General features: G+C 50.0%; 1 protein-coding gene and 1 long non-coding RNA gene across 6 annotated transcripts in view; one reads left to right on the top strand and one right to left on the bottom strand.

Moving 5' to 3' along the window:
• Positions 1–17,429, top strand: part of STRBP (spermatid perinuclear RNA binding protein) — a 141,989-nt gene extending 124,560 nt beyond the window's left edge. For 3 of the 5 annotated variants that reach the window (XM_045883115.3, XM_064579844.1, XM_064579845.1), the window contains exon 18: positions 1,923–2,886. In XM_045883115.3, the coding sequence (XP_045739071.1) occupies positions 1,923–1,999 (77 nt within the window). In that variant the 3' untranslated portion in view covers positions 2,000–2,886. Of the gene's footprint in view, positions 1–1,922; positions 2,887–5,281; positions 5,999–6,713 lie in introns of those variants that run through there. The other 2 variants (XR_010407828.1, XM_054509411.2) reach the window with 2 other exon arrangements.
• Positions 156–8,437, bottom strand: LOC135362738 (uncharacterized). Its single transcript, XR_010407829.1, has 5 exons — positions 8,307–8,437; positions 6,372–6,625; positions 3,666–3,756; positions 2,713–3,089; positions 156–362 (listed from the first exon to the last, which is right to left on the bottom strand). It is a non-coding gene; the product is annotated as an uncharacterized LOC135362738 (long non-coding RNA).
• Positions 17,430–20,032: the final 2,603 nt, after the last annotated feature.

Raw genomic sequence — 20,032 nt, 5'->3', positions numbered from 1 at the left:
GCAGTAGGTTTGGAGTCAGTGATATGCCCTCGTAGACATTTTCCCTAACTCAGGCGCTACATGTTACAGGTCAGCCATCTGCAGGATGTTTGCCATTGAGAGAAGAAGAGTGTGCGCACGAGCATGAGTGTGTGGGTGTGCACGTGTGAGTGCGTATCGGTGCGACCCTGGGCTGGGCGTGCACGTGTACAGTGGGGAAGGACCTTGAATGTCCCGCTACTCGTGGTGGTAGTCCTCCACACGAGCCTCAGGGCCCTTCATTATGCTTTCTCTCTTCATGCATTAGCTTTTCCATTTTTGTTCAGATGAAAATGATGGGTCCTTAAGACACTGCTAAGTGGAGGCTCCATTTGATTTCATAACTGTAAAAAATAAGTAGAAAATGAACATGAACAGTTTGACCACTTTCCCCATTAAGATAGACTGGAAAGATGTGGAGAAGCTGCAAGGGTCAAACATTTGGGTGAGTCTTCTCTATGGCAAAGTACCAAGTCTGGGGTCTCATCCTTGACCTGAATGTCTCCTCTGGAATGCTCAGGTTTGGTCAGGACTTCCCCAGAGTCCCCAGATCCCCCGATGTGGGGTGATAAGGAATTGAGAACTCATTCGAGAAACTGTTTTCACCCAGAATTTGTTCTAAATTCAAATTCTCTAGCTCCTTTTGTTTTGGCCATTTGCTTTTACCATGCAGCCAACTTCCTGGATATCCTGACCACCTCATCCCTCCTGTGAATTAGGTCTGGGCAGTTGATCCAAATACATTTTGACTCACTAGTCCCATTGTGGTGTGTCTTGTGTGAGCGCCAAAGCATCTGCCTGCTAGGGCAGGTTGTTAATTCTTTGTCTCTCTTTCAGACATCGTAAGTCTCACATTCTTTAGTACAGGTTTACTGAGAGCTGAATTTTTCTCTTGAAAACACGGGTGTGTCTAGGCTTTAAGCTGCATTCATGTTTTTCCTCAGTCTTTTTTTTAATTTTTCTCTCTTGTGCCTCCCTTTCCTCTAACATTATACTTTCACCCTGCGGCCTCTGAGCCCCCCACTTCAGAAGGCTCCTCTCTTCCATGTGCCATATAACTGACTTCCAAAGCTGGTGAAATTTGATGCCCCCATTTTTCACATAAAAGATTTGGTTTTTAAATGTTACTGTGATGCCAACCTACTAAAACAATGCTTTATTTTGGCTGTAAGGTAAATATGTCTTTTGGCCTTTGTAAAGCTGTTGCATGTGGGGGTAATTTCCCTCTGATCATCTGGTGCTCTTGAACACCTGCTGTTGCTGCTTTGTGATTTCTCCATAGGTTAAATACTAGAATAGAGATAGGAGCAGATTTCAAATCATGCTTGAGTATGCAGAAGTCTGTGAGGCCACAAGAACTTGTTTATTACAAAATTAAGAAAGTAGTTAATCTTTCCAGATTTGCCACGCCAATACTGGCAGTAGCCGTTAAGATAAACCCCTGGTCACGACTCCGGCTGGAGCTGTCTTTCCGGGGAGCTGAGGCCTGCACAGAAAGCTGTGCTTTGCGTCTTGACAGTCATCCCTGTTTCTCCTACAATATGTGATGTGCCAAATTGAGAACAATTACGGATTTCTAGAGTCCCTTGAGAATATTCATCAGTGGCATTGCTTTTGATCTTTAGAATTCATGGCCGCTCACACAAATGAAATTGCTTTCTGAATATCATTCTTCCTGTGATATAGCCATCTTAATTTTGAGTGGAAAATACCAATTATCAGAATATTAGCAATTTCAAAATAGGAGATCTGTGAGAGGTTTGTGGGTCTCCTCCAGAATGCTTCATGTTGACTGACTAATCTGGAAAAGGTTAATGATCATTACTGTAAGATATTTTTTTACCTGAAATTTTTATTGGATTATTAAACTTATTTGGAGTCCTCTCCGTTTCTTTTCTCTGTAGGTTTACCCAAGAGAATGGTTCTGTTGCCCGTTATGAAATTCCCAACATATCCTGTTCCCCACTACTCATTCTTTTAGCAAATGACAGAAGCTAATTCCTATTGAACAACAAATACAGTACAATACAGAATGTTAGAGCAAAAGCCTTTTTATCCTGCTTTCTTTGAACACATACTTGATCAAAATTATTTGTAAAGAACATCTTTCCTACTTTTTGATTTTAACAAATGCAAATTTAGTTCTCTACAACTTGAAAACAAACAACAAGGAACTAGTTCTGTGAAACGGTACCTCACTTCCGGAAAATACCTTATACCAGCCCTTCTGTCCTAGGGAAATAAGTCTAGCAGTGCAGAGGTTGAGTCTTAGGAGGAGTATCAGATTATGTAAAATTAAATTTGTGAAGGATGTATAGAGTCTCAAACACTGATCACAAATAAACTGCTTTGTTGTAACACAGAGTACTGCCTGGTTCCTGATGCAGTCACCGAGTCTTAGCTCTGATTGATATGTATTTGCCCAGGGCACTGGAATTCGGGCTGTAGTTATTTTTTTTAATACAATAGAGACTTTTCATTTAAACTTTAACTTTGTAAATACTGAAGTGTGTAATTAAAGCCAATAAAATATGGGTTTGAATATTGTTTTAGCTTATTATTTTTGATATGTTTTGGTATCAAATTACAAGGAATTGAAAACTAATAATAACTTAGCCCTAGAAACCCATTCATTTGTAAGGAAACTGCTAAAACAAAGCAAAGGCAATTGTTAGTTTGAGCCAGTCTACTTACTTTGTAAGCCCTTTGTACTGCTGGACAAGGGCATCCCCATGAGAAAGGTATATTCTGTGATCCGAGCATTGCTTCTTAAAATGATGGCACTACCCAGAGATGGGGAAGGAGGAATGTGATTTAGTTTCCTAATTTCCAAGTTTTAAAAGAGAATAAATTAATCGATCAATCACCCTCTCTTGTTCTTGTGGCCTTCTTCACTCTGTAAGATACTGTGTTCACTTCCCTGGTTTTTTTCATGCAGATAGAAGATTAGCGATTTTTCTGGGATTCATGGAAAGGTCTCTTTTCCTCTTCAATTACATCAGAATCTAAAGCAGCAACAGGGTCCCCATAAAAACTTGCTCTTCGATTGTCCCAGTTCTTGTTGAGTGCTGCTGTGAAAAGTGACAGGTTTCAGCCATGGGTCAGCATTTATTTTTAAGTTTTTCTTAAAATTTATCTGATTAAGCTGGTGAAAAATGATCAGTTGGTAACATTGTGCTGTCCTGTAAAGGGTGCAGACCTGAGCCTTCCCCTGCATTCTCGCCTTGTTTGGAGAGCCTATGATGTTACTAGAAGGTAATGGTTTCATTAAGGTACTCACCCCCATGAAGGCACCAGTGTGGTCCCGTGTCGAGATTTCTAAGTTGCTGTGTCTTAAAAATGTCTGTTTTTAGTACGAATTAGCTTCCCTCTTCCCTCTTCCCTCTTAAATTCTGTTTCTCAGAGCCCAATAGTGCCCATCAGTGAGAATGGGCTTTGCAAAATATAGCAAATTTATGTACCAGATTTCTTTCGGACCGCTAAATGAGAATCAGATGGGCAATTTAAAATAAACGTTAGTGTCGCTTCTCAGATGTGGATTTATTATCACAGTGGCTTGTTACTTCTCCTTGACCTTTAGTCTTTATTAGTGGTGGGTGATACTTTAATAAAACCTCATCACTTGCTAGAAATAGCTGTGAACTTACCATTCTCATCCTGTGCATTAGTGGCTAGACATAAACCTGAGGGCCCATTGCAGCTGGGAGTTTTCATGTTTCACTGATTCATTTTGCTGACCTATGGATGAAACAGAGCCATCACTGAGAAGAAAAAGCATGGCTGGTAGTGTCCAGTTTTTATTAATTCAATATTTACAATAGTCCTCTCTGTGTTTGGAATACTATTAATTGGCAGCTGCAGCCAGATTGTTATTTGAAATTGATTGTCAAATTTGCATTCCAAGTTGGAATCTCTCTGGAGATTTCTCTTTAGAAAATTATTTTGAAGTAGCTGACTCAGCTTCATAATTTAACCCCTCTATGATGGTGAAAAAGGGAGCTGTGCTGTTTTCCAACATGATGGCAGTCATTTCAAATGGTTTCTACCAAGTCTTTTTTTTTTTTTTTTTAATTTTGTTGTTTGTTGGAAGTTACTAACCATGTTGTAAACCTGCCCAGTTGCTGCAAACTTTTACATTTCTCTGCTTTACTTAAAATAATTGAGCTGTCAGTCCTTTGTTAGAAGTGGTAACCATGCAAGTTCAACTGTTGAAATTTTGTAATGAATTAAGTGTCCCCCTCCCCCCCTTCTGCCCTCCCCACCCCTCCATTTTGTAATGAAAATTCCACTTACAGCTGAAAGAGCAGAGAAATATAAATGAAGCTCTTGGCTTCACCAAATTCTGTGACATTAACACCAAGTGTTGCTTCTCTGCTCTTTTCTCCACTGTAGGCGGTTTTTTCATTGACAGCCCCTATTGCCAGCCTCTGAGCGTCGCGCCACTTATTATTCACTTGGGCCCTCAAGATTTCTTCTCTGACTTCTAGAACCATCAGGTTGTCTGGCTTGAAATGGCAATTTCTGTCTTGGTCTTAAGAGCATTGTGACCCTCTGAGGCTTTCCAGCTTTCAGATACACCACTCTGACACCTTCTTTTGGAAAGCAATGACTGAGCATTTTAAAGAAGAGCAATACTTTATTCAAAGCCACGGTGTCTGTTTTAAAACCTTTCCTTTGGAAACCTAGCAATATCTGTACTTAACCCCTCCTAGCATAGTCTCTTGTCAGGGAGTTTACAGACCATTGTAGAACTTAGACTCAGTGTGTGAGCTGTGCTATCTCCTGACAGTTTTTAAACTTTTGTAGCACATAAACTGGGTAGTTGCATTCCTGACTGCGTCAGTTAGTGCTTTTATAATTTCTCAGAATTAGGGGTCCTCCTTGAAGCCTTATTCTTTGCATGGGGGCTGGAGCCCAGCCAGGGATGTGGCCTGCAGCCCGGGTCTCTTCTGGCTGCAGGAGCACCCCCTCTCTTGTGCAAGGTAATTGGTCCAGTAGATTCCCAACATACCTCATGCTGACTAGATGCAGTGCATGGTGCGTGCAGCAAGGAGTCCCGAGTCGTTTGTAGTCTTTCTGAAATCGTTAATCTGGGAACAAACCACTTATAGATTTTTCTGCTATTAGCCTTTCCTTCTTTTTTTAAAATTCGGGTGAATGTTTGAAAATCATGAATCGGTCAGTCACCGTTATTAATTGAAGAGCTGGGAATACCTCGTTAATGTATTTTTAAAACTAGTGTTGGACCCTCTGTGTATTTCAGGTTAATACTTTTAAGCAGTTTTCAGCACGTTTATCTCACTTTATTCTCGTTCTCCTCGGACCTCCGTAGCCATATCACTTGTATAAAATAGGCTGAGATCTAGTGACTGTAAGCTGTGGTCTCAGTAAACAAAGGTAAGCTCTTTTATTTTCTGATTAAAGAGAAAAATAACTAAAAGTCAATGAACACAACGTGCATATATGACAATCATACAGGATGTGTTTGATCTCCTAGGTCTTATGTCATCATATTACCTTTAAAATTTTTATGATCTAAATGTAAAATAGTTATTTTCAGCATTTGTTTTAATACCCTTGTAATTACTTTTTATTCAAGAGAGACATTTCACTTTTACGAGTTAAATGTGTATATGTGTGTAGAAACTTATGATATTACATATATGTGAATTACACACCCGGACATGTTTAAATAAAAGAATTTGGTGGTGGGAAGAGTTCACCTAAGAAGACTTTAATGTCAGGGCACCCTTTTGGCCAAAGTGCTAGAATTTCATAAGCAGCAAGACTGGTGACAATGCTGGTAGGATCCATTTATATGTAGCTGTTAAACAAGCAGAGGATCAAAGTGCCAATTTCTCAAGGAGAGAAACTTCTCTGAGAAATGAAAATCTCTGATCTGTGTTGTATGCCCTAATACAACAGCAGCAAGAAGCCATAAAAGAAAAAGCAATAGCAAATGAAAAAAAAAAAAACAAAACCAAAATATTAAGGTAACTATGGAAAAATATGTAATTGACTGAGTTAAGCTAACTTTGCAGAACCAACTTTGCAAGACTCAGAATGGTAAATACCCAGTCTGCAGAGACTAAATAGACAATTCATCTGTCTTTTCCAGGTTAGGTAGCTAGATGATTGATTTCCCACCTTACTCAGCCATCATGGAGTTCATTTAAAAGATGTGAGGGTCAGGCCAAATATTTTAGTAAGGGTTTGCTTCATTGAGTGTGTCCCATAAATACATTTCATATGTGTTAGATGTTCTTTGCTGAGGCCGTATTTGATATATAGAGATTAAAATGAATTTTGTGTTTTATTTGTCTCTAAGTAGCAGTTTTCTTGTTACTACTAACTTTGAAGGTTGCTGGAACAACGTTTTTTCCCCATGCAGTATCTGTATGTACGTCGCATGTGGCTTTGGCATCTCTAGAAGGTTGTATGAGGTCTAGCGGACTAGTACTGCGTACGTTCCAGTCCTCACGAGCAGCCGAGTGCCCTGACGTGCCGGGTCCTTCTCTGGGTACTAGCGAAACAGAGGCTCTGCCCGGTGAAAACATGCAAGTCCGAGAGTCTCCTTGTTGGTGGAATTGGGCTGATTATAAATCTCCTAGGTTGGGAGACAAATGATGCAGTAGTAGCATCAAAAGATAATTAACTTGGTTAGTAGTTTATTTATAGATTATTTAATATTATAGGCCCTCTGACATCACTGAACTGGCCATCGTTTGGAAATTCACTCATTTTAAATATTTCCCTGGCAGTTTTGAGAGCCTGAAACCAACTCTGGTTTACGTTCATGGACCTCTCTCCAAGTAAGTGAATGGAATGAAATGAAGAACAAGTATTCCAGTCCTTTTTAAGCAGTTTTTATAGTATAGCAGAGACCAAAGTGGTTGCTTTAAACACTGACCACATTTTTTCGATGACAAGTGATCGTGCTTATAATCAATCATTCATTATAACTTACCTGTTTATTAGATTTTTTTTAATAACTGCGGTGGAGGCAAATCTTCAGTAGTGAGTTAGGGGAACGAACTAAGATTTGCAGATGTGCCCCCACCCTTGCACCCAGCAGTTAGATTTCTAGGAATCTAGAGCCCTAGGAACTAGGGACATTAGGAGCAGTTAAAGCTGAAAACCTGCTCTGTGAATGGTCCTCCTGTACCTCCTGCTCAGCACAGGCCAGTGCGTCCTGGGACGGCGGGGGGGGGGGGGGGGGGATCTCTCTTAAGTCCTCCGAGCAAGAAAGGTTCTGCTGTATTTGTACTTGCAAGCTATAAGGATCTGATGCCACACAGTGACTGTAGGTTTCTCAGTGTTACTAGGAGGCCTGGAAGGGAGATAGGTGGTAACTGAATAACAACCACAGCGTCAGGAAACTACCTACCGCTGAGATGAGTTTCAGTATTGGTGGTTCTCTAGCAGCAACTTACAGAGCACAAGCTAGGACTTCTTATGTAAGAATAAGTCTCTTTCCCTTCCTCATCCCATCTTCCAGAAAGACCGTTTTAAGTCAAGAATTCAAGTTGAGTTAGTTGTAAGAATAGATATCCTTTCCCACATTATCATTTTAGGTAGGAGCTAACAGCTTCCATTGATACTTGATGCAGTGATCTTTGGAGATTTTAAAAAATAGCTCCATAGTGCAAATTAGGTTATGTAAGCTTTACAGCACAGCTAGAAATAGGGAATAGAAATCATGTGGGAATCTGGGCCAAAGTATTTCTCTCCCTCCAGCAAATTCCTGTGGGGCTTGGGGATTAGATGAGTTAATACACGTAGAGTGCTTGGAATAGTACCCGGTGCACAGTAGGTACTCCGTAAATGTTGATGGTTCCTACCATGGTTGGCTGAAGGGACAGAAGGTATGTGAGGGAGGCAGCAAGACTGTGCTGGTGGATAGCAGAGAAGTGAGCACATGGCCTGCTTGGGGGGGTTGGGGGGGAGCTGCATTGGTTCCTTGGTATTTGCAGGCTGGGGGTGCTCCCACACTTTGAGAGAGGACCCCTAAACAGGAAGGATAAAGCAACACTTAGGTAGTGTGGGGAGGTCGCTGCAGATCCCCGCTGACTGAAAATGCACGTGTTTCTGCTGTGGTGGACTCACTGGCTGGTCTGCTGCCAGGGGGCCATACGTACTCGCTTGGGCATTTAAGTGTGCTTGGAACTTCAAAACGGCTGAGCTTAGAATATCAGCCTGCTGATTCCAACTTTCCTCCCAGTGCATTAATAAGAAAAAAAGAGGTGTGTGATTACAGCTAGCCATGGAATCCAACATCCAGAGCTCACCAGTGTTTGGCAGGTAGAAAGCAAGTTATTATAAACCACGGGAAGAGAAGTCTGGGTGGCATGCTTAGAGGGCCGCTGACTCCCATGCGTCTCTTTGTAGCATTCCTGCAGCTTCTCTCTCCTGGTATGCTTCAGCGCTTTGGGACACATCGGCACTCATCCGCACAGGAGGCCTCCCCTGCGTGTTAATCTTAGAAAGAACTCATCTGCCTGTCCATCCATCTCTTTCTCTTTTCAGTAAAAGGAAAAATGGGTAGATGGTGAGCCGGCGCCGTTGGTTTGAATATACAGCTTGCTGTCTCTTTCTGCGCAGGTGCAGGCATCCCTGTCTGTTGGCAGGTGGTACGCTAGGTGGGGATTCCAGATTCAGTTCTCTCTCTCTCTTTTTTTTTTTTTAGGTTGAATTCTGTAACGCTCTAAGTTTATAAAACTGTAGACAGGGACTGAGCATTACCTTTAAAGGCAAATAAGATGGATTGGCGTGATAGTCAAGAGGCTTTTTTTTTTCTTCTTTTAATGGTACCAACGGTCTGTCTTTATTGTTTGCAACGGGAAGTGAAAAGAAGAGGGGACACAACAGCCCCAGCTCCAGGGGAAACTCCAAAGACCTTACTCTCTTCACTGTAGCCCCAAAGCAAGAGGCTTTTCTTAAATCCAAGAGATATTTGTATAAATAATGTCCTGGCAGAAGTCACCCCATTCCACAGCTGTGGCTGTTTGGTGGAATCTTTGCCTCATTGAACTAAGGTTGAGGGAGGGCCTCCTCCCCCCCCCCCCGCCCCCCCCCCCCCCCCCCCCCGCTTTGACCAGTCAGTTTTAACATCTTAATTCCTTGGTCCTTCTAAGGAGGGTCTTTGTCTTTCTTGGCAGAACTTAGCCATTCTGCGAACTGTGCTGCCTTTGCTGGGGGGGCTTCGTGGAGATTGCCGCCATCTGCCTGGGCAGCTTAAGGGAGACTGGGTAGCGTGTCCCAGCCGGAGATGTATGCTCGTACCTCTCCTGCTGCTTCTGGTCCACACGACGTAACCATTAGCCTGGCTGCTGTGCAGACATTCTCTTAGCACTGCCTCGGGGCCCAGTCTCTCAGCCTTGGTCTGGCTTCGAAGACCTACCTGGATCCTCTGTGAGGTTGGGATGAGTGGTCTCTGCATTTACCTGTCAGCTAAATGTTTTCAGGTGATGAAGTCAATAGTAGCCTTCAGTTTAAGTTATTTTGGGCTGTGGGCAGCAGTAGATTGAAGGAACAGAAGAAAGAAAAGGAAGAAATGCTCAAATCACTCTCTTGTGTGGGCCAGGCACTTGGACATTCTTCTCGAACAACCTTCTCAGGTGGAATCTTATTTTACAAGAGAAGAGACTGAGGCTCAGAGTTAAGCACTAGAGCTAGGGATGAAACCCCACTCTGTTCGATGCCAAAGCCTCTTTCCACCACACCATGCACGCTGTGCGTGCCGTGTGGCTGAAGGGGAGGGGAGCGCCGTGTGGCAGGAAGGACGTGTGCAGGCAGTGGGCTGGGCCAAACGGGGCCTCCGGGTCACAGGGTCTTGGCTGATAGGCTCCTGTGCTGGAAGCCAGGCTCTCTGACTTGAAGTTGTTCTGGACCAGATATCCTGGCCTTTTAAAAATAGGGCTATTTTTTATTGGACCAATTGGGTAAGTTGTTGAACAAACCGGAAAGACAGGCTAGAAGATGCGAGTAAGGTGTGGCTGCATAAACAAAGGAAGCGCTTATATTTCAAGCTTGTTTTTCTGTTTGAATATCAATGAGAACATGAGGTCTGTGTCTGCATTCAGCTAATGCTTTCTGAGGCGACGCTCTGCCTGGCCTGAGACTGGTGATGGGGATGCCTTAGAAGATTTGAGCCAGGCCCTAAAGCCTGGCGAGCTTTTGACTCACGGGGTAAAAAGAAGAGAGGGTCCTGGAGGGCCGGCAGCCCAGGTTTGGAGTGTGCTGGGGGGCTGTCCCCGGGTTAAGCACAGCTGGGGGAGTGGCAGGTGGCGGGGGCCTGTTCTGATCAGCAGGACTTCCCCCGGACGAGGCTTCAGGACAGGCTGCCAGCCTGGAGGCAGCAGGCAGCCCCCTAGGCTTGGCGGTGCTTGGTGAGCCCCTCTGGGGTGGCTTGGAGGTCTGAGCCACTCTGCTGCTCCTGTCTGCATCTCCCGCTGCCGCACCCCAGGCCGCAGGCTCCTTGGCCGGTGATGGCCTCCTGGCTCTCTGCCTGAGGGATGGAGGCCGAATCCTCTCCAGGGCAGAACGGTCCTCCCTCGCCGCAGGGCATGGTCCCTGGCAGTTGGCCGTTTCTCGGCGCCACCTGCCATGATGCTGGCGGGGAGCAGGAACAAGGAACTGTTTTACACCCAGGTTGCCCGAGTTCCAGAACGGTGCCTTGTGTGTGAGGAGGGTGAGTACCTGGCACAGCACTGCCTTAGCAGCTGATCTTTCCCAGCGGCCACCCCGCGGCCGCGCTGCCCCTACGGTGTGGACAAGCCACAGCGCGCGCACAGCTGTTCCCACTGCGCAGGCGAGGACGTGGAAGCCCAGACGCCTCGCCAAAGCACCCAGCTTGTTTGTGGCAAAACACTGTCACTCCAAATAAGTGAGTTTCTAACCACACAGAAGAACTACCATGGCTGCCACTGTCTTTGGAGCGAACAGAAGCCTGTTCTTAGGGATGAGATTTGAACTACACCACAACTGTGGGACTAGCAATGATCTCCTTTTACAGATGAGGAAATGGAGGCTTCGCCACAGTGACTTCCCACAGATTATACAGCCTGTCACCGGCTGGGCCCCCCAACCTGATAGTGCTCGCTGTGCCCGGTGCTGGTGGTTGGGGTCCCCGCGGGGCACTGCCACCCGCCCCGTTTCCCAAACCGCCTGGCTCCCGGGTCCCCTGCTCGCTGTGATGCATTCCACGGACCTCTCGTCCACGCTTCTGGACTAGATCCTCTGTGGTTTGAAACAAAATAAGCAAAAACCTACGCTCCCCCTCCCTCCCTTCCCCCAAAAAAGAATCCAGACCTCGGGCTTACTCTTTCTCTGGTTCCTTTGGAGAACTGTTTGTGAGCTTGCTCCCGGGCCAGGGGATTGACTGGTTAGCCTCAGCTCCCTCTGTTTCCATACCGTCTTTTTGCACTGTAACTGAACTCCATAACGAAGTGCAAACCAGTGATTGCTATTGGAGAGACCCCCAAGGGTTGGTGGGGGGTGCGGGGTGCTGTTAGAAGTGTATTTTCCATATTCAGCTTCATCCATGTTTTGGCTGTCGTCTGTCGCCTATCCCTGCCTAGGCCTTCAGTGTGTGCTCCAGCCAGAGGGGTCACCCTCACAGTGACACATTGCTCAAGTGCTCTGATGCTGGGATCTCGTTGGACCCTTCATAGTGGAGATGGTCTCAGAAGTTGCTCAGCTTTTTAACACCCCTCATGTCCTTAGAGGCTACATAAGGGAAATATTGTGGACATGTAGGAGGTGAGAAACCTCTGGAAGGGGGCACCTGGGGAACTCTGGAAAGCTGAAAGCCCCTCAAAATGAGATTCATTGAGGCTGGGGAAGGAGAGGACTTATCCATCAGCGATTTTAAAGGGTTATATTTACTTGTATCTGGCTCCAGAAGGGTAAGGATGGTTATAGGAAGCCAGTTGGGCAATTTGGGCTAATGTGTGCCTCCCAGATGACAGAGCTGCCCTGGGAGATTAGGTGTGGTGAGAAATGAGGCCTATGGTACCAGGAATGTTTAAGCAAGCTAACTGTTAGCATAGTGCAGAGGAATTTCTTCCATTGGGTATCAAGTTTGCACGGAACACTGATGTGTTTGGGGACACTGCCAAGACCACTTCTCCCCTCTTGGGCATATGGATTCATTGGGAAACCTTCACTGTCACCTGCTGCTGTTCACCAGGCTCTGTGGTGACCCCGCAAAAGGAATAGCTGGGAGAAAATGTCAGGATTTTCAGCTTAGACAATGGAGTAGAAGGCGAAACCGCTGACCCAAGATGGAGCGCACAGGAAGAGGGAGGGGGTGCCCAGGGGCTTGAACAGATCAGAGCCGTCTTCTGTGGTTGGGAAAAACTCTGGCAGGCCTTCCCCTCAGTGCGGGGGCCAGGCCTGTGAGGAGGCTGAGGACCTGGGCGGTTCTGACTGGGGTGGCAGAGTCTTCCCCCTGAGACGGGCACCCGAGCTGGATGGGAGTCTGCCAGGAGGGTCGTGAGGAGAGCTCTCAAGCGGGGGGTGGGAGGGGGGCGGCAGCGCATGGCGTGCACAGAAAGGGCATGGCCTTCTGGAGCGGCATGGTTACTTGCTGACAGGAACTGGGATGGTTAGAAGGGTGAAGTGGCAGATGGGATGTGTAATTTGGAGTCACGTGGGGGAAGACCCTGGGTCCTGTGCCCTTTGGTGATTATCCTCTTCCAAAATGGTGAGCGAGTTCTGGAGGGTTGATCTGGACAGTTGGATGGGGCAGGACTGGAGGCGGGAGACAGGGGCTGCCACAGATAGAAGAATGGGGTCTCTTCATAAGCCAGGCTCCTCGCCTGGACCGAGCGAGAGGGTGGACCTGATGGCTCCCAGCGGGGGATCTGCCCGAGCACTTCTCCTGGGCCTCTGTTCAGTAGGTCACTGAGAGGACAGTGGTACTTGGGGCCAAGATGGGGAAGGTGGGGGAGGGAGGAAGGTGCTGGCAGGGCAGGAGGGGGTGATGGGAGAGGGTAGCGGTGTGGCAGGGACCATCTCCTTTGGGCTGGGAAATGGGAGTTTGGTGGGCCCAAGTCCTCATTGGTGTGAGGTGTGAGCCCTCTTGTGCTCTCTGGGAGGCATCTCTTTGGCAGTGGATGGAGAGGTTTGCAGGCTGGTCAGTCAGCATCTTATCCTTTTCCTGAGTTTCTGAATGTCTGCTCTGCTGGGTTCGCCAAAGGGAGTGACGAGTACTGGGTGTTCATTCGTACAGCGGCCTTCTGTTTTTTTTAAAAAGTAATGCTTTGGTTTCTTTACCTGGGCAAGGTCCAGGGCTCACTGGATTCCACATCTATAGAACATGGTCTTTAGCTAGTGGGAAGTTGCAGACTGACTTTACGGAGGACTTTAAAAGGGGGGAAACACCACGTAAGATTTTGGTGTCTAGCTCAGGACAGGTGGCTGGCAAAACTGAGGAGTCAGGGTGGCTTTCTGCACCTCTGTTGTTTCTGTAGTTCTGCTGGGGATTAAGGCTGAAGAGGCAGCTACAGTTTTGAACCTTCGGGTCAGAGCTATGAAAGGTTACAGGTGCCCTGAGACACGGATTCCCTTCAGCCTTTGGGGTGGCCAGGACCCCAGGGCCAAGTGTGTCTAACTACAAGCGGCGTTGTCTTTTTACCCCCGCGGGCCACCTTATATCACCTGTGTGTGTCATAGGCGGAAATGTGTGGGAGCATTGCCTTAGCCCTGGTGTTGGCAACTTTCTGGAAGGGGCCAGACAACCTTTCAGGCTCCGTGGACCATTCGCTCTCATGGCTACTTTGCTTGGCTGTGGGAGCAACAAGAGTGGCCAGAGACAGTGGTGCATAAACACAGCATGGCTGTGGTCCAACAAACTTTAAAAAAAACAAAAAACAAAAAAACAAGAAACCCAACAGATAGTGGGCCGTATTTTGCCAACCCGTCTTAGATTGTAGAGACTGCTCACCCCTTGGCTTATTCATGATTGGAAACTTCCATCTGCTGCCTGGCCCATCCATCTTCCCACAAGGGCTTCCTGAGAGCATCTGTCCTATGTGAGCGCTGAGGAGCAAGGGGCGGTCCTGGCCCGTAAGGACCACAGGTGTGTGTGTGTGTGTGTGTGTGCGCGCGCGCACGGGGGCGGGTAATGCATTGACAGGTGAGAGCAAAATATAGAGCAGAATGGGGCTCGGGAAGTCCAGGGTGACAGGGGCTCAGGGTGAACCAGGAGAGCCATAGGAAGGGAGCTGCTCTGGAGAGGAGAGGGAGAGTGTGTGGAACACCGGGGACCGTGCAGTCCCACAGGTGCGTCGCGCCCGGCCTGGGAAGGGCCCTGAGTGCCAGGCCAAAGAGGGTGGACCTCATTCTCTGGGTGCTGGGAGCCAGTGAGGGGTTGTGTTCAGGACGGTAAACTGATCACAAATGCATTTTAGAAACATCACTCTAGTTGTGGAAGACCAGATCTGTGGTTACAAATGGTATCGGTTTTTTCTGGGCTTTTTAGGCAAGATTTTGGTTAGAGTTGGTATTCAAGTGGGAAGGAGAGGTCCAGAGAGTTGGTGTTTCTGGCCATTGGCTTTAGGGGGCAGGGAGCACACTCTTGACCTTGGCAGGGCTTGATAAAATTCTCCACGTCCAGGCCTTTTCTCTCTCGCTGTCCTAAAGAACATGTAAAAGGGCAAGACAAACATTCGGTCTCAAGCCAGAATTAGATACTGGCCTGGGGCCTTGGTGTGTGAGGGTAGAATGAGCTCCCCCTCACTTCAGAATTGAGTTCGTGGCAGGAGAGCTTCACGCAGTGGACTCCTTCCTGTCTGCATGCAGCCAGCCCACAGAACAGGCCTTCGGAGAAGCACACACGATGGTCGGGACTCTCAAGAAGCCTGCTAACTGCTGAGGCAAGATGTGTGTCACAGGCTAAAGCCAACCCTGCCGGGGGCGTCACAAACTGCCTGGGGCCGGGCCTTCCGTCGGGTACAGGGAAGATTGAGGTGAGTCACTCACGGTGCCTGCCCCAAGGTGCTCGATGTAGCTGGGGCAATGAAAACAACTGTAAATGTACATAGTGCTTTCTACTTTCCAGATCTGCGGTCCGTGTCCGCTCCGCCCCCCCCCGCCCCCCGCGGTTTCTGGGCAGGTGAGGGGAGCAGCTGTATCTGGAGCACTGGTGAGGCGCTAGGGCCGGGGGCTGGGAGCTGCCCTCGTCGTCCTCCGGGGAGGAGGGGCTGTGTGGCTTGTGTGCAGTGACAGGAGCTGCCGGGCCTGCGCTCGTGCCATCTCCCCGAGCCCGCAGCAGGCCTGTGGCAGCAGGTGCGGCGCCCACGCAGCTCCGAGAGGAGGCGGCCCCCGCCTGAGGCCCCGCAGCTGGGGGGCCCGGGAGGCGCTTTGCGCGTGTTCTGCCCGCACCCTGGTCCTCCGGAGACCCAGTCAGGAGGCGAGGGGTTGGGTGCTGCCCTGGGCAGGTGGGCCTGGCCCCCGGGGGAGGACTCGGGAGGGTGGTAGGAGGTGGTGACAACCTAGGGAACACTTGCGCGCTGCGTACGGAGGGAAGCGGTCTCGTCATTGCCGGGAACCCGGTGAGGGTTGCCGAAGGAAGGCCCGTTGGATGCCAGCCGGGGCTCGTCAGGCTCCCTTTCGTGGAGGGCGTGCCTCTCGGACTTGGGTCCCTGGTCTTGTCTCTTTTGGGGCTTGGGGAGAGGGGGCTCTCATGTTCCGATAGTAGGTGGGTAACTTTTCTGAGGAGCACTCGTGTTTCCCAGATGCATTTCTGGGCTCATGGAAGGGAAAGGACGAAGGTGGGCCTGGCTGCGATGGAGCTGTGGCCTTTCCTCAGGCAGCTCAGGCCTCAGAGGGAGGCTCCTGTCGGGCACCACAGTCCCCTCTGGAGCTGGAGCCTGGCCCAGGCCCTTGCCCTCTCCTAGCCCACGAGCATAGGCTTGATGCCGTTTTCCTGCTTAGGGACACAGATGGTCAGAAGGCTTTTCTTTTTTTGGACTCTAACCTAAATATTTCTGCTGCTTGTGAAGTCAAGATTTTTGTTGTTGTTGCTCATGGAAATTCAGAGTAGGGACAGGAGTTTTCGATTGCTCAGAAGACCTTCAGGAGGTTCCTTCTCCACCTGTGATTTATTAAGTTGCATTCTAAGTGTCCAGCCTCTTCCCCCTCTTCTCTGGGCTGAGGGCTTAGGCGTTTTGGTTTGGTGTGTCAGTGGCAAGATACGTTGCTCCAGGCGGGCTCCTTCCTTGATCTGTGTCACTGTGTTGGCCTCCCGGAGTACATCCTCTGTGGCCCTGAGCCCTGGGGGTGGGAGGACACCCACACGAGCTGTGGCTGGAATTCCGCCGGGCCGGCAAGCCCCGATTCCCCAGACACCTCTCCACTGTCGAGTCGGAAGTGCTGCCGTTAGATGCATCCCCTTCCCTGACCAGGAGGGCATCTCGCGCTCAGGCGGGGTTCGCACTGCACCCCTCCTTCGTCCAGGGAACACCCAGGGCTGCCTACTCCCTCTCTCGCTTCCCGCAGTGGCTTCTCAGCGGTGGGGCCTGCCAGGTCTTGCTCCCTTGTGTCTAGAAACTCAGCTGGGGAGACTAATTACAGGCAGCGTCAAGGCCCCGCACTCCGGGGCCTTATTTTCAGCACCTCCCAGGAATCCCAGGCGGCTCTGGCTGTCTTGTGTGCCGTCTCCCACCCTCAGGGGCACTTCCTTCCCAGGGGCTTAAGGAAGCAGAGTGAATGCTTACTTGAGGTGGGAGTCCTCTGCCTTTGTCCCTCTTGTCTTCTGGTGAGCTTCTAAGTGAGGCACGAGCCGCCTTCACTGGGCAGATTTCATCTCCTTCAGGCCTTAGCAGTGCTTACCTTGCTTTACCCCGAAGTGTCTCGGAGCTCAGGCCTTTTACCAGGGAGCAGTCTGCTGGCCTAAGTGGCCGGTGGGGGCCCAGCCACACCTTCAGGAGCACAGGAGAGGACGGCATCCCGAGGTAGCCCTAATTAGGGGGAGGGCACTTCTAGGGCCGGCTCAGCCCGTCCGCTCCACAGCCCCACACCCTGCTCTGCGTGCCGTGTCGCACTGGCAGCGAGGGGCCTGTCGGGCTCGTCACCCGCTCGAAGCAGAGTGGGCAGGGTGGCGTGGTGTGGGGAGGCGGCAGCTAGTTCCGAACGGAAGCCCAGGGCTGTTCAAGAAGGGGCTTCCCTCGTAAAGGACTAAGGTGGCCCTGCCCAGCCTCAGCCCCGGGGTGGGGAGTTCAGGAGGCATGGAGAAGGCCGAGTGTAGTTGTGGGTAGGAAACCTTTCTTTCCCCACTGCACGGTTACGCACGTGACATTGGACTCCTGGCTGTAGCTTACTCTCGCTCTGGTCTGGTGATGGCCAGGGTAGTTTTTAGATACCAGTTGAAAATACCTATCTATCTACTGTTTTTTCTGAATACGCAAGTGTAAATAGTATAATTTGCAGTGCAAAGCCCTTGGCAATAACTTTATGTTGTGTATGATGTTGACAAACACTGGCAAACTCGACCACCACGGACTGCCCTTCCCCTCTGGGGCAATGACGACACGTAGGACTCTGGACTTTAAACCTCCGGCGTGGTTGAAGCTGCAGCCTGCACGTGTGGACTGTCACCAGTGCCTCGCCCAGAGATGCCTGGCCTTCGTCCCAAGGGACTCTCTGCCACCCCAGCGCCCACACTGTGGCTCCTTCGCACCGCCTGTCGGACTCTGCCGTAGACTCACCCTCTCGTCTGGCTGCTGCCGTTTGTCTGTAATGCCCTGACCTGTTGCATTCTCCCCATTTGGATGAATACAAAATAAAAGCTTCTGTCTTAAACAGCAGTGGACCCACTCTGGTTAAACGAAGGCTGTCAAGTGCAGGACCATTTTCCTGGCCCTTACAACTCTCTGCTAACTCTGCTCATGGCGCAAAGAGTTTACTGGACCTGAAACTTTAACCTGGCACCCTGACCTAGCGAGCTGGGGAGTTGTGGGTGCCGAGCGAGGGCCGAATTCTAAACTGTAGAACTCACTGGGTGCTTTGCACGCATCTCACTCTTCCTGCTCACACCTGTTCCCTAGGGCTGGCAGTACCCACACATGACAGATCAGGACACTAAGGCTCACAGGTAAAAGTACAGAACTTCTAAATGGCAGCAACCATCAGTATCCAAAGCTGAAGCTCTTCCCCCTTGTGAGGGTCCTGCCGTGGAGCTGCCCCAGTAACGCCGAGCCCCCAGACCGCCAAAGACGGCGGAGCCGGGGGACAGAGAAGGCAGAGAGCCAGGCCAGGGCCTGCTGCTGCCCTCCAGGTAAGTGCAGCCACTGGCTGGACAAGGCACTGGGCGTCCCTGCTTCCCTTTGTCACTCAGGGCCCGCCTTCTCCCTGCCCGCCACTGAGTGGGATTCACCAGCACGCTGCCGTTGCCCGTGCGATTCAGAGCAGACGGGTGGCAGCTCTCCTGGGAGCCTGAGGAAGGTGCCTCCTCCCCGCTGGGACTTACTAGCAAGGCTCCGGTGATCAGAGGCTCTTGGGTTCAATGGGGCCTGCTGGCCAGTCCGCCCAGCCTGTCGTGTACTTCCACTGACCTTTCCAGCGGCCCCGACAGACCACAGCCTGGGAGGAGATGTGGAGGGGGTCAGAACCAGGATCGGAGTTTTCCAGCACAAAGCCTCATGCCCTTTGCTCTTTCTGCCGTGGTTCCTGCCAACTACCCACCTTTCCCTCCCTCCCTCCTCAGCCAGGCTTCCTAAACATCTACACTGGCCTGTCTCTGCTTCCTCCCCTCCCTCCCCTCAGCTGACCGCACCCCACCCACCTCGGAGTCTGCTCCTGCCCTGGGCACCAGCAACCTCCCCGTCACCGAATCCAGTGAGCCTTCTCTCGTCCTGCCCTCACTGCTGACCGACGAGCTCCTTTTCCTCCCGGTGACCACAGCCTTACTCTGTGGCCGCCTTTCTCCTCGAACAGCACTTCGCAGGCCTGCAGCCAGCCCTTGTCACTCTGTACGCTCTCCTGGCTTCGCCTCCCCTGCCAGGGTAGGCCTTCACAACTAGTGCTGACCGCCCCACCCAGGGCTGGGAGACCTTTTTGGTTGTGACAACGGGTGGCGGCGGGGAGGGGTGCTGCCAACCAGCTGGAAGGGCAGGACAGCGCCCCACACCAGAGCACGAGCAGCACCGCTGAGGCTCCGAAACTGTGGTAGCGCCGCCCGCGCAAGTCCCAAGCGTCTGTGGGCTCTGGCCGCCTTCCAGCGGTGTTTCCCGGGCTCTCCCTGGATGTCTCCCCCCTTTCTCTCACCAAGTTTCGGGGACTCTCCAGGAACTGTCTCCAATCTGGCCTATCTTACCACCTCTCTTTAGACTCTAAATCTCTCCTCCAACTTTTCTTTCTAAAGGACTGACTGGACACTTAAATTTTTTAAGCAAGTTGTTGGCTTAAAACTCTCCAGTCAGTCAAGGTTCCCTTGACCTTCAGACTGCTTGGGCTGGGTGGCCTCCCCCTCATTATCCAGTCTCTGTCCCCCGGCCCCATCAGACCACGGTGCTAACTACCACCTGTTCGTTCCAGCTAAATGTTGCCTCTCTCTCCAGCAAACCCCCTAGTCAGCAGTGCAGAAAAACCGTCCCTGCTGCTTCATCTCTCTCGCCATTACGCATCCCTCCCTGTCCCCACAGGGCGCCGTACACCTGTCCCAGCACTCAAGTGTTCTCAGTCTGGGTCTTAACACCACTAGGGGACCTCCCTGCAGCAGGGCCCATAGGAGTCCCCTGAGGCCTGCTGTGCCCAGGCTGACCGGCATATGGACTCCCTTCTCCTTTCCCAGCTGCGACATGAGGATTTCTGCGGCATCCCTGCACTCCCGAACACTAGGACCCTTGGGATTGGAAAACCTAGGGCAAGCTGGCCTTTCTGGATTCCCGCCCCAGCTGGCCAGGAACGTGGACCCCAGAAATCGGTTCTCCAGCTCGAGAATGGCAAAGGGATCCCAGATGCGCTCTGGAGCCGCTATCCTGGCTGCTGTCATGCACCTGCCATGGCCCAG

This window comes from Mirounga angustirostris, unplaced genomic scaffold (assembly GCF_029215605.1).
Source record: "Mirounga angustirostris isolate CCGP_5_RB_7025 unplaced genomic scaffold, mMirAng1.0.hap1 SCAF_15, whole genome shotgun sequence".
Classification (NCBI taxonomy): Eukaryota; Metazoa; Chordata; class Mammalia; order Carnivora; family Phocidae; genus Mirounga; species Mirounga angustirostris.
The sequence above is the reverse complement of the archived record's forward strand: the minus strand, read 5'-3'. Positions and strand labels throughout refer to the sequence as shown.